Genomic DNA, 14,493 nt, shown 5'->3' with positions numbered 1-14,493 from the left:
ACACGTTTATGGTTTGAGGATTATCTCCACAATTCCACTCTTGCTGTGGCCATACCTCATGAAGGTAGTTTCATTTGCCATGCCGCTCCAGATGCCATTTAATAGACCATAGCTTTGATGCATGGTGTGCTGTCCCTGCATGAATTGAGCTTGAATTTTATCAGGAAGGTCTTGCATTGCTCGCAGGTAGTACAGTGCATACCGAGCATAATTCACGTGACCCGCAGCGAAGAAGAGTGGGATCATATCTTCGACAGTGTCCATATGCAAAGCCCACTCAGCTTCTCGCTCTGCATGAGTGTACTTCAAGGTGACAAAGACGGGCTTTATGAGGCAAGCTACCCACAGTTTTGTTGTTCTGCTCCGAGATACAATGTTCTCTAACTTATCCTGCAGATCACCCATGTTTTGCCATACATGCTGAGGAAATACAGGACATTTCACTACACCTCCAAAGGCAGCGGTTAGAATGTCTACCATACCAGTTTCTGCAATCAGGGTACCATAGTACCATACAACCAGGGTACCATGCAATCAGGGTACCATACAACCATAGTAGCTCATCAACAGGTGTATTCCTCCCAGTCAAAGGTGAATGTTATTCATTTCAGTTTAATTCTCCCACTTGATATGCACTGCTACCTCATATACAGTAGTTGTTGGTCACAAGTGAATATTATATCGTTTTGCCTGAATTACCCGGTGTGTACCCCGGTCAGAATAGGTACACCGTATCCCTGCATGTCGTAAAAGGCGACTAAAAGGGTTGGCGTCAGGAAGGGCATCCGGCCATAAAAACATCACCTCAAAAGGAAACCATGATGAGTACAACTGATGGGCAGGGTACAGCCCGAAGTACCCCGTGGGGGTCCTCACCCCCTCTCGTTAAAACTCAAGGTGGGGAACCCGATCGAAGCAAGGGAGGAAATTTTTCCATTTATGATGACCAATCGTCTGATGCCCCACGTGGAGATCGGTTTCTGAGGTTTGGTACATGGAATGTAGGGACAATGACAGGGAGATCTGGAGAAGTGGTTGAAACATTGGTCAGAAGAAGAGTGGACATATGTTGTGTGCAGGAGACACGGTGGAAGGGAAGTGGTGTGAGAATGGTGAAGGGAAGGCAGGGGCAGAAGTACAAGTTTATGTGGCAAGGGTGCCCAGAAGGCGTGCATGGTGTTGGTGTCATGTTTTCTGAGGAGTTTGTAGACAGTGAAGTGAGTGCGACTAGAGTGAGTGAAAGGTTGATGATGGTGAGAATCGTGATCGGAAATCTCTTGGTGAACGTCATCTCGGGATATGCCTCGTAGGTCGGTCGAAGCGATGAAGAGAAGAACATGTTCTGGTGTGCGATGGAGAAGTTGATGGAAAATGTGAAAGATGAGGAAGTTGTTGTGGTTGGAGGAGACTTGAATGGACATGTGGGAAGGAGTCCAGACGGTTTTGAGGGAGTCCATGGGGGTTATGGATATGGTGTGAGAAATGGAGAAGGTGAAAGGATCTTGGAGTTTGCTGATGGAGCTGATTTGTTGATTTGTAATACTCACTTCCAGAAAGCGGATAATAAGCTTATTACATACACGTCAGGTGGGTTAACGACAACCATTGACTACCTGATGGTGCGTCAGCGAGATAGGGGAAACCTCCGGGACACAAAGGTGATCCCAAGGGAGGAGACTGTTTCACAGCACCACCTGGTTGTCTGCGATATAAGGGTGAAAGGTGCGCGGAGAATTCGGCGGGTGAAGTACCAACCGAGGATGAAGGTGTGGAGGTTGAAAGGCGACAGTGAAGGAAGCATTAAGAGAGAGGCTGAGTATGGTTGAAGATGATGTGGTTGGATGTCAATGAAAGATAGTCTATTGGGAGCCGTTGGTGAGGTATGTGGATGGACAAAAGGACCACCGAGGCACTCGGAAACATGGTGGTGGGGTGATGAAGTTGGAAAGACGATTGAAGAGAAGAGGAAGAAGTTCAAGGAATGGCAAAAGGCAAAGGATACGGTGGAAGAAGAGGCAGCACATGAAAGTTATAAGGAAGCCAAGAAGGCTGCAAAGAAAGAGGTTGCAAAGGCGCAGGAGGCCCATAGGAAAATGTTTGGAGAACGCTTGGATTCGGAGGAGGGTAAGAGAGTGGTATTCAGGATTGCAAAGCAGATAGCGAGAGAGAGATTTGATGTGACGGGGGTGAGTTGCTTGAAGGATGAAGTGGGACAAACCGTTGTGGACTCAGATGGAATTAAAGGAAGATGGAAGAGATATATGGAAAGGCTGTTGAATGTAGAAAATGAATGGGATAGAAACATCGAGAGTAACCCAGTTTTAGGACCAGCAGAGAAGATAACTGAGAAGGAAGTTGAGGAAACTATAAGAGCAATGAAGAGTAGAAAAGCAGGAGGGCCGACGGGAGTTGTGGGAGATATGTTGAAGGCAGCGGGAAGTTGGGGTGTGAAGAGAATGACAGAGATCTGTAATCTGGTGGTGAAAGAAGGCCGCATTCCAATGGATTGGGAACTGAGTACCCTCGTCCCTCTGTACAAGGGGAAACGTGACCCTCTGGACTGTGGCTCCTATAGAGCAATAAAGTTATTGGAGCATGGAATGAAGGATTGGAAAGGGTGTTGGAGAAGAGGATAAGGAAGAGGGTACAGATTGACGAAATGCAGTTTGGATTTATGCCAGGAAGTGGAACGACAGATGCAATTTTTATTGTTAGGCAGTTGCAGGAGAAGTACATGGAGAAGAGGAAGAAGTTGTTTTTTGGGTTTGTTGATCTGGAGAAAGCATTTGATAGGGTCCCACGTGAAGTTATGACATGGGCATTGAGGAAGTTAGGAGTGGAGGAATGGTTGATCAGAGTAGTGATGGCAATGTACGAGAGAGCACGCACAGCTGTAAGGACGAAGGATGGGAACAGTGGTGAGTTTGAGGTGAGGGTAGGAGTGCACCAGGGGTCGGTACTAAGTCCACTTCTATTTGTAGTTGTGATGGAGGTGCTGGCTCGGAGGGTAAAGGAGGGTTTACCGTGGGAGCTGCTGTATGCAGATGATCTGGTGTTGATTGCAGAGAGTATGGATGGACTGAAGGAGAAGATGAACAAGTGGAAGGAATGTATGGAGGCAAAAGGTTTGAAGGTGAATATCGGAAAGACGAAGGTGATGGCAAGTGGTAAAGCATGTGGTGAGGTAGAAAGGACTGGGAAGTGGCCGTGTGCCGTGTGCAGGAAGGGTGTCGGAGTGAACTCCATTCAGTGTACAATGTGTGCTGAATGCGTTCATCGAAAATGTAGTGGTGTGAGAGGGTCATTAACCAGTGTGGCAGCTACATTCAAGTGTAAGGTGTGCGTCGAGGGAGCAGCAGATGAAGGAATTGTTGAGTTGGATCTTGGAGATGGTGTGAAGCTGGAAGGGGTGAAAACATTTTGCTATCTCGGAGACATGCTGAATGGAGAAGGTGGATCAGACTCTTCGACGGTTGCTAGAGTGAGATTTGCATGGAAGAAGTTTCGGGAACTGAGTGGCGTGCTGACAAAGAGGGGAGTGTCGTTGAAGCTGAAGGGAAAGGTGTATGCAACATGTGTGAGGAGTACGATGATTTATGGGAGTGAGACATGGGTACTGAACATGGAGCAGCAACAAAGGCTGGAAAGGGTGGAAATGCGAATGGTTCGGTGGATGTGTGGAGTATCGTTGAGAGAGAGGAAGACAAATGATGACTTGCGGAAGATGATGGGAATAGAGTCTGTGATGGAGGTTGTGAAGAGAAACAGGTTGAGATGGTTGGGTCATGTGTTGAGGAAGGTTGAAAGTGACTGAGTGAGAGGAGTGTTGGAAATGAGTGTAGTCGGAAGTCGAGGATGGGGAAGACCGAGAAAAACTTGGCTAAATGTGGTGGAAGAGGAAATGTGGGCAAGGGGATTAAGAAGGGGAGATGCAGAAAACAGGGTAAAGTGGAGAAGATTGTCATGGGGCCCGCAAGGCTAACCCCCGCTTTAGCGGGGAAAATGGCCTTTAAATGCTTGTGTGTGTGTGTGTGTGTGTGTGTGTGTGTGTGTGTGTGTGTGTGTGTGTGTGTGTGTGTGTGTGTGTGTGTGTGTGTGTGTGTGTGTGTGTGTGTGTGTGTGTGTGTGTGTGTGTGTGTGTGTGTGTGTGTGTGTGTTTGCCTGACTTCCTGAGATACTTGTGCCTTCACCATTGTTGACAACATTGTAGGACAATATGTCGGTGGCATGTCTACAAGTGGCAAATATACAATCTTTGTTTTTAGTTTCAGAGTGTAACCTTGCTTACGACACAACTTTGTGCTGTAGCCATTATACTTGGGACAGTTCTCACATTTAAGTATGTCATGGAAGAAGACTAAGTCAATTTTAGATGCTCTTTGACGCGATACAACTTGATGTCTTCCTGTACCGATTCCATTGGAACACAGGACATCATTGGCTTCTTATGTCCATGATACGCCCGAACGATATATAGCATGATATTTCAAATATATATTTGGCCAGATATGTTCTTGTGGATCAGGCATTGCATGGCAGAGGTATGCGCTCTTCCCAGCACCCTTCTAGTTTTAATCGTGTAATGGTCGACTTAACTCCTCCTTCTTCACACGTCTAATTGTGTTAACCTATTGTGTTTCCTCAGAACGTGTTAGTTGCATAATTATCATGGCAAGCGAATGGGTTGATGATTTGCTATTGGGAGAAGCTATATCATCATCGAAGTTGTCACATACCACTTGGACTAAAGCTGATTTTGCATCACATAAGCCTTGCTGAGTGAGATCATTTGCCGCAGCCAACGCAGCAGATTACTTACAATGAAGATTCTCATCATAACTTCAAGCCCCGTGGTAATCATACATGTGAGACAGCTCAGCTTTTTGGAATCTCTCATCAACACACCCAATGTTATCTGGATGTCAGTTGGTTGATTGGTAACTACACTGGTTATTATATTACCAATCAGCAGGGCAGCTAGATTTTGGTCCAACTTCGTGGAAATGACAGACAACAGACCCTGGAGTATGCTTGAAACTGATTCAGCAGCAGTGTCTCTGTCAATAAGTGGCTTGTATGAATCTTTGTGACGAACAATGCTCTTGCATTGTTTGGCTATGTGTTTGTCGACTGACGATGTTTCTCGTCATCATCACCATCATCATCTATTCCAATGTTTAAGGTGTATGCAGTGCAAGCGTGAGATGTTACAATACTTGAGATTCCAGGTGATGATAACACAAGGAGATCCCCTTTGAAGTCGTGCTGTAATATTTCAACAAGAGCATTGCGAGACAGTTTAGAATCTGGATGCTTTGAATATTCTTGATACAACTCAATAGAATTCCATATGCGACTCTTGTCTGACGATAAGCTCTTTATGACATCTTGTAGAGAGTATCCTGACGTTCTGTGTTTGGAGGAACATCAGCATCATGTGTGGCACCTGTCAAAGATTTGTTTGCCATGAAGTGGGTCATGCAATCTTTTGTGATACCTGTCCTCCACAGCATGTAAGTTGCTAAGTGCACCTTGAAATCAAATTCACCCAATGGTCTCCTTGAGTTTCACATTTGGTTCGCAGGTACTCTGTACGGCTGACCTCCATGCTCTGAATGGATTGATCTACAGTTCACGGACCGGTGTTTGTTTGTTTGTGGGTTTATTTGTCGCGCTACTCCTTCTAGAGTTCTGGCCCAATTACATCCAGACTTGCTACAGAGGATCAGCATGGCCCCAATGAATGTATAGGGTGTTTTTTTTTTAAAATATCTTTGCCAGTGGTCTTGGGGGTGGGGGAGTCGGCGGGGGGTGGGGGGTGGACGCAAATTCTCTCTGTAAATGTGTATTGTTTAGTCACCTCCAGGATTTCCCTAGAATTACAAGGCCCCACCATTTGCAGTGCATTATTCCTGTCCCTACGATTTCCAGTGTAGAGGTGTTTTGAATTGTAAGCTGTCGGTATGTTTTTGCTTCATGCACGTAACCTGGGTTATTTGCTTTTCCTACACAGAGCTGTCAGTTTCCTATACACTGCCCAAATAAGGGTATGCATCAGAATAACTTGTTGCTTGCTTGGAACAAGATCGACCGAAGGGCGGGTACTCTGCTCGTCTATGCAACTTGCCATTTTGAAGGCTTTTTCTCACTTTTATGAACATCACATATGTCGGAGCCTCGTGAGTCGAGGAGACCAATGGGCCAACCATGTGCAGCAGGTTGAGTGGCATCTCACAGAGATGGGGATAAGCCAGGCATCTGCCTGGGGGATGGCCAGACGGAGGCCCCTGGAGTACCGATGGAAAGTGGACGCAACGATGTGCTGCTCCGGCACATGCTCCCATACCTGACCTGACCTGACCTGTGACCAAAATAAAGGCAATTTCTCTGGAAGTCAAAGTGTTTGCAGCATTGGCGTAACCTCTTTATTGATGGACCATCCTCAGCTACATTTTCTGTACTTTTTTTTTAGAGATTTTTTGTTTTTGATATATTAATCTGGAGGCATAGTTCTTGTCATGAGGAAATGACATGAATTGTCATGAATAAATGTACCTTTAGATTTGGATCTGATGGAAGCTGGGTCTCTAATTGTGCGCCAAGTTCAACTTTGTCGACTTTGCTAGCATTGATGATCGTATGATGGTCGTGATGGTCCATTGTTCAGAGAGCATCGACTGTTTTGGTCACATTTATCACCATATGTTGACTTGTAGATGCAGGATTCATCCATCATTCATCTGTAATGGAAAAATGAATCGCATATTAATTATAAGGTTAAATTTTGGGTTCCTACACATTCAGCATTAAATATATTAATATGTATTATCAACAAATACCAAAATAATGACATTCCTGGATATGTGATGACTTATAAAGTAATCATTTATTAAAATAAGCGATTAGTTTTCATCCAGTCATAATTTGTGCCAATATTGTTCTTATTTCATTTTTGGTGCATCTAATCATTAAAATTTTGATGGAATCTGATCTATCATACCGAAACACATATAAAACAAGAAAAAGAGCATTCAGAGATCCAATATGGCTTTGTTCTTCGAACATTCTTGATGATCGTCCTTTCCACGGCATCCTGACGTAGACTGGACATTTGTCAGGACCAACCTTGTGATCCTTTGTCGTATTTAGAAACTTGTGCACATATCTCTTAATTATGTACTCTGGGTAATCATTCTCACCGAGAAGTGACTTGTTTAAAGAAGTCCCATGGAACTCCTCACTGACATCAAAAACCACTCTGATGTCAGGTTTCTTTGGAAACTGAATAGCAAAATGTGGAAGGGACCACAGCATTCCCACAGGATGACCAACTGGTCTTCTGGTACCAGGCTAGCAGGGCCTCTCGCAAATATTTTCTCCAAGGATGCGATGTAGTCTGACATCCTTTTTGTTTTTTGCCGCAGGGTTTTTAGAAGGCTGTTGAGTCTACCTTGGACCTGAGAGTAGTTGTTCGGTAGATTAATCTGCCCTTTCTTGAAGGTAAGGGGAACTCGAGGTTCCCTTCTGAGTTGGCATGGGCACCTTGTGTCATGAGGTGGATGACGTGTTGGTCGTCGACATACATAGCCTCAAAGTTATCGTGTTGTTTCTCTGCAGATGGTGTTGTGGTCGCATTGTTCTGGCGAGGTGTAGAGAGAATGTCTTTCACATAGATGTGATTTTCACATATTTCGGTCCAGGATGTGTTAGGGTGTGATCAAAATATGATGCAGTTAACCAAGGTGTGAGCTTTACCTTCTGCCCTACTCATGCAGACCTGCTCAGAGATGGTCCAGCCAAGGTCTGTGCACTGGACCCATGGTGTTTCTCTCGGCCCATTTCGAGATTCTCTGACTTACAGGGGTTCCGGACAGTTTCTCCCGATGAGGAGGATGATGTTGGCATCCTCCTTCGGCTCTGGAACTTTGACCGCCAATGATCTGAGACAGGGAAACCTGTAAACACAGGTCCAGAGATGGGAACTCACTCTTATCACCGGGGATGTGAGGATTCTTGGTGATCATTGGCAGTCATTTCCTTTTCCCACCATGGACCTCAATTACACTGGACGACAAAGATTTTGTTACTGGGGTGGAAACATATTGTTATGGCTGTGGAAATTCGCAGAGCACCATAGAGGTCCTTAGATCAGTTATGTCAATAAGTCTGTGTTCAGATAGATTTCCCCACAGATGTCTAAGGGAATTATTCGTGTAACCGGGCTGTGAATCTTCAGCTAGCCGTTTTTCTTTTGCTATCGTTATTTTGGACCAACTGCTCACAACAACCACCTCCACCAACAGCATTGCTCTCATCAACCGCTTCACAACAACTACCTCCACCGCCAACATCTCTCTCATCAACCGCTTCACAACAATCACCTCCAACATCGCTCTCATCAACCACCTTCACCGCCAACATCGCTCTCATCAACCGCTTCACAACAACCACTTCCACCGCCACCGTCGCTCTCATCAACTGCTTCACAACAACCACCTCCACCACCAACACCTCCACAACCGCCTTCATCGTAACCACCTTCACCACTACCACAACTGCATTTCCACCTCGGAACACGGTTGCGAGAAGCCTGGCTTTTATCGGGGGAGAACGGACGACGGTCCCACCCCCCCCCCAACAACGCACCCTGCGAAAGGATTGGGAAAGCGAGACCAACTGTGAAAAAGGGAAAGAATGAGAGGCCCCCAATTCGGCGAGGAAAACGCCCTTCTTCTGGAAGTTTCCCGCGCGTGCTAGAGGGGCGAGGCGCCGTGGAGATAAAAGGGCGCGCTCAATGCAAGTGTAGAGGGGTGTGTGGAGGAGAGGAGAGAGTGTCGTGTCGGAGTTGTGGGCAGTTGTGTGGAGCCGCGCTGTGAGCTGAATCAGCCTGGAGTCTGGGGTCTCTGCAGTCGGTGAGGAGCTGGAGCGAGAGGAGCACAGTGGAGCCAAGGCGCCCGGCATGCCAGACCGTGCCTAACCATGGGTCGCTGGAGAGGGGACATCGAGGGTCGCCCTCGCGAGTCACCACGAGGGACAAGGTAGCCAGCCCGATCTCTCAGAGCCTTTGCGGTCGACACGGCTCCGTGTTTATAAAGACCCCAAGAGTTCCAGTCTCCCCCTCGTCTGTCCTGGGGTTTTTCCTTGTTTCTTTGCGTGAACGTTGTGGCACCATGTCTTTAAGTAGAACTGTTGAGTTTGTACATAATAGATAGACGGTAATAGCTCTTTTGCATTCTCATTTTGCATCTATTTTGCAATAGATAGACGGTAATAGCTCGTGGTTTGTCCATTACATATTACATAATTGCATGCGTGCTTTTGTTTTGCCTTTGTCGATTGCAAACTGCATGCGTGTCTTGCCTTGCTTGATTGCATGACTGCATATGTGCCGCTTATTCAATAAATGTGCTTGTTTAAATGTTAACCCATTCGTTGCGTCCTTCTTCCCTTAATTGAGCTGCCGTTCTGCGTTCGGAATATAGTCGGTTTTTAAATAACCGATAATAGAATCGGGTCCAACGGGGCCTCGCGATAATACCCCTCTCGGTTATCCCAAAACGAAGGGAGCTGCTTAAGCGGCTCGTTTCAAGTGGCCCCGTTGAGGTACAGTCTCTCGGTAGTCTGCCTGCGCGATTAATTAGGTATAGCGACAATTCGGCGATTGACCCTGTAGCGTGGGTGGAGTGTTAACTAGGCTGTGGTGTGCTCAAAACGCATCCGTAGCGGGATTCCGGCGTTTGATCCGGATGGCTGCGACTAGATTGTCCGTTCGGTGGGCGAGGCGGCCGCCATTGGCTAAACATGGTCGTCCGCACGCTGGCGGGCGGAAATCCACAACAATATGTTCTGGACTAAATAGAGTATGCCGATTCTGAATCTGAAGTCTGAAGTCAGAATTGTCTCAGCACATCAGAATTTTGAGTTATACATTTGGTCCTATTACAGTAGCTTGCCCTGGTGGGTGATTTTGAGTGATCATATATTATTATTATTATTATTATTTTTTGATTTTTGGTTTAAATTATAGCAATACAACTGTTTTAGAACATTATTTCTCATAAAAAGAGCTTTAGAATGCACTTTAAATTATTAAAAATGTATGAAAACTGACCAAGTTATGAATTTTAAAGTAAAATTTTCCACACGGCATTGTAATTTTGCGTGCCGCTTCCGTGCTGAGAGGCGGTAATAACTTGATACTAAAATGTTTAAAAGCAATGTATACATATATTTTTAAGAAGGAATCAAGGTTGGAATTCATATCATGCTAATACTATCTATATATTTTCAGGTTATAACCTAATATATTTTCATGTTTGGCATATGTTACTCCAGGCATCATGAATAGGTGAGGCTGTATGAATCACCCTGATAACTTTTGTTATATCTGTGGGAAATACCCTTTATGTAGCCAGTGCAAGAACTTTACCAAAAGGGTGAAAGCTGCTAACAAGTATTATTTTGAATGTAAAGTTGGAGACCAAGGCAAGAGCTGGGCACCTCGTGTTTGCTGCACAGTGTGTAACTCAGGGCTTTCGCAGTGGTTGAGTGGCAAAAGAAAGGGAATGCCTTTTGCTGTGCCAATGATATGGTGTGAGCCAACGAATCATCACTCTGACTTCTACTTTTACATGATAAATATTGCTGGTTTATCAACGGAGAACAAGTCAAAAATTGTATATCCAGATTGTAAGTCTGCTACGAAGCCGGTCCCCCATGACTTGGATTCTCCTGTGCCAGTTCCACCAGAAGCTGCTGCAGATGAAAGTAAAAGATGAAAGTAATTACTAACCATTGATATTAGATGTACAATGTGGCAATCTGTAACAATAAAGTATCTAATATATTATGCTGGTTATCGTTAATACATATACATAATTTGAAAACCTGATGTGCTGGCTAAATTCTGACTACAGATTTGAAATCAGTCGTCCAGATTTAGCCAAGAACACCTGCATTTCCCTTAGTAGCAGACGAAAAGTATTTTTTTTGTTGCCTGGTGTTATCAGGCCATTTGCACGTCTACCTTCTGCCATGACTCATTATGGAGTCTGGCCTTTCCTCTCAAGGGTTTGGCAAGTATGGTGAATGGTGGGTAGCTGCCATTTGTCATCTTGTATTATGAGGCGTGCTTCCTCCAATCATCCTGGATACGAGTAGGTAGCTTTTCAAGAATCGAGTGTACAATGTACTCGTAGTTGAGGACGTTGAGGCCAGGTAAATCATCCATTTGCACCACCGTGTCTGTACACAGATCCGCAAGTTCCAGAAGCCTGCAGTTTTCATCCACCTTGAACTTTGCGAAACGAGTGAGTTTCTTAATTACTTGAGTGGTATTCCTTGTAGTATTCCCAAACCTCTGCTCCAGCTCCTTCCAAGCTTCATGGAAGGTAACCTCAGGATTGTAAACTTAGTGGTGTCAAAATCTGTTGACGAGCTGTCTCACTTCATCTTTGGTGTATTTTGCAAGGAAGGTGAGTCTCTGTGTCGTGGGGTTCTGAGCCTGGAAGGAGCAGTGCCAGGGATGGAATATCATTGGGTCATCATAGTTGACGTCTGGTTCATTTGTTCCGTAGACATCTTAGACGTGTGCGTTTGACGTTGCACAAAGTTTGTTTTTGTTGTTTTTCTAAAATGAAATATCACTATTTTCTTTCCTCTGCATAATATGATAATTAACGTACCTTCATTTTGCGGGGTATATTAAACAGCTGACGCGATCGCTGCGGACAAAACATGCATTTACTTTGAGTTGTTAACAAATTGTTACTTTCTTTTTCCTCAAAACGGTATCTTCATGTAAGGATACGTTGTTCAGACTTCAAATGTACATGGGGCCTTTAAAACAATCTGAGCTACGTGGAGAGAAAAAGATGGCGGCGATTTCTGGACGGCTGGAAGGCGTGGCCTGTAGAATTGGCGGGGCTTATGACCCACAGACGGACAGACCCACAGACATGAACTCAGCTTTATACGTGAGATGTTTATTCATATTACCTGTTTTCTATGCAGTATTACTGACAGTGTTTTCTGAGACTGGTGTTGATGTTTCTTTGCAATTTCATGTGGCCATTGCATGTACTTCACCGGTGCACAATAGTCATGTGCAGTTGCAAAAGGTGATGGATGGTCCGTGGTACTTTGCAATACATTTCTCTTTCTGTTAGTCTCTACGTGGCCACGTTCATCGAACCCATGACGTGGTCTTTCTACACCACTTCAGTTGCTCTCGGAGCTGCTGCTGCAGGTCAGCTTTGTGTAGAACTTTGTGATGCTTGTGCTTTTGAGTTTTCATGTTTCGAACTTCTCGAGGTCAATGCTGGCTTTCCACAATTGATTTAATCAGTAATTATTTTTTGAGATGTACTCGGGGTGATGTTGACAAGATGAGTCGATTGGTAAGTTCTGTGGTCAGTTTTGTATTAATTAAGAATATTGACAATTTTACTTGTTCTCCTGTTACTGTGCAGTACTTTGGACAGCCCAGGGTACGTGCCTTACCCTGAATTCTGACAGCACCACCATGGCTCGTAACACCAGCATCTTCTGGGCCCTGTTGCAGTGCAGGTGGGTCTCAATCATCTTGCCTTGAATCAATATGAAATTCTCGGTAATACTATGCGGCAAATGCAACTCGGGTAAATTCCCCGTAAGTGTCTATCTCAATGGTGGACCGATGATCTTCTGGACCCAAGGCAAAAGGGCTCTTTGGGCCCCCTAAGATAACATTTTTGAATGACACTTAGTGCGAAAGAAAAGTTTTCTAAAACAAACTGTTGGGCGTACGCAGAATAATATATGCAGAATAATAACGACGTCGTGAATTTTAAACAAATACATTGTAATTTACGACCCAGAAACTGGTGCACCTCATGTTGCAGAGTATAGTACATACTGTTGTGATTCTGTGAAACCGGCACTCCCATGAGGCAATGGCACAAAACATATAGCAGTTCCCGAGATAGTTATTTCATTAGTATTCGTTTTAGATAGCCCTTCCCTTATTTGTAGTGGGTTTATGGGACAATATGCGTTGTGTGGGCTTTACGTAGTGGTTTTCTTTCCATTCTTTACCCATCTTTCATTCTTCACATTATTTTTCTTTGCTGCACATGCGAAACCTATCCTTCATGCATACACGCACACCAAGGACCAGAGCAACAGGGGCAAGTCATTTGCATTCACGTACCAGAACCCTTCAAATCCCACGCCATTATCCAACAGATGTAACACCTCAGACTTCACCAGACTCGAACCCTAATGTTGCAGCATTTGATACATCACGACAACGCCTTCATAAAAAAATCACCACACCATCCGACCACAACGCAAGCTCGCTTCCCTTTGCCATTAACAGCCACAACCATGATGCCTCAACCACCACAATCCACCATGCGATAACTCACCACTACACTGCTGCTATAATGCCTCAACCACAGTCATCATCACCACAGACAGCCACCACTCCCTTTGGGATCACCAGGGAACGAGGGGAGCACAACACATCAGAGTAGATACTTGGGTATGGACGTTCTAGCACCTAACTTTGAGCGCAAGAGTGCACGAGATTCCGTTCAACGTCGTGTGGATAGCCTCAGTGCTCCACTCAATTACGGCCCTCATTGGGTGTCCAGTACGTGTTCATGACCGGAGAGCGCAACCGAATACCCCAGCGCCATGTTAATCACAGAAATGGATCATGTGGCAGAGTGGCTGAGACCATTTCAGCCGACGAATCTTTGCATGAGCGGAGCTAGTGCCAAGGTAATAATCTAAACACCACTGAGGGCGTTGTAAAACACCCATTTCTCCAACTGATCCACACCCAAGCACTGCCCCAACCAGGAGATTATAAAGAAGGGCTCGGTGCTCTGGCTGCGCATTCTTCTTCAGGTCATGGTGAGGTGAACAACAGAGCTTGACAGAGTGGGTGGGGTGAGCGGAGCGGAGCCCACGGAATGGAGTGTGGAACAAGCGGGAAAGCCAGATGCCAGACCAGGCGCAGTTTAGATAAACTTTAGCATTTACATGCACAGTCCTCTTTACATTTCACTTTGGGACTATCTGCTCACATGCTATTTGCTTTGTTTCCGCCCCACCCCCTTGATCCATGTCTTTCCACCTTCCTCTTCACACTTCACCGGCATATCACCGCACCTCCCTCCGACCACACACCATAGACACCCTCAATTTTCCTCCCCCCTTCCCCCTCCTCAGCGACTGGGTTTGCGTTGGTCCGTCGACCGCACCTGGTAAAATGAGGTTGCCAAATGCCTCAAACTTTCTCTCTCTCTTTCTTGACTTTATAACTTTCTCGGGGAATGATTCTGGTGGTGCCTGTTTATGAATTAAGATTGGAGAAGTTTTAGGATTGGGATAACTCTGCACTGTGTCTCTTACATTTGTAAATAATTGTATTCATTTTGCTGCACCACACCAATCCTTGCTTTCCACTGCTGTATGTATTTTCTGTTATAAAACCTTTGCTTGATC

The 14,493-nt window shown here is 45.2% G+C and overlaps 1 protein-coding gene across 6 annotated transcripts in view; it reads left to right on the top strand.

Moving 5' to 3' along the window:
• Positions 1–14,493, top strand: part of LOC147021771 (UNC93-like protein MFSD11) — a 156,289-nt gene that overhangs the window by 30,010 nt on the left and 111,786 nt on the right. For all 6 annotated transcript variants that reach the window (XR_015060920.1, XM_085892126.1, XM_085892125.1 and 3 more), the window contains 2 exons: positions 12,168–12,247; positions 12,471–12,567. Coding sequence is in view for 5 of the 6 variants with exons in the window: in XM_085892126.1 (XP_085748252.1) it covers positions 12,168–12,247; positions 12,471–12,567 (177 nt within the window). In the remaining variant the exon portion in view is untranslated. The remainder of the gene's footprint in view (positions 1–12,167; positions 12,248–12,470; positions 12,568–14,493) is intronic.

The sequence above is a fragment of the Eptatretus burgeri genome, chromosome 8, assembly GCF_056783735.1.
Source record: "Eptatretus burgeri isolate ZD-2024b chromosome 8, Ebu_testis_v1, whole genome shotgun sequence".
Taxonomy (NCBI): domain Eukaryota; kingdom Metazoa; phylum Chordata; class Myxini; order Myxiniformes; family Myxinidae; genus Eptatretus; species Eptatretus burgeri.
This window is presented reverse-complemented; position numbering and strand designations above follow the sequence as displayed.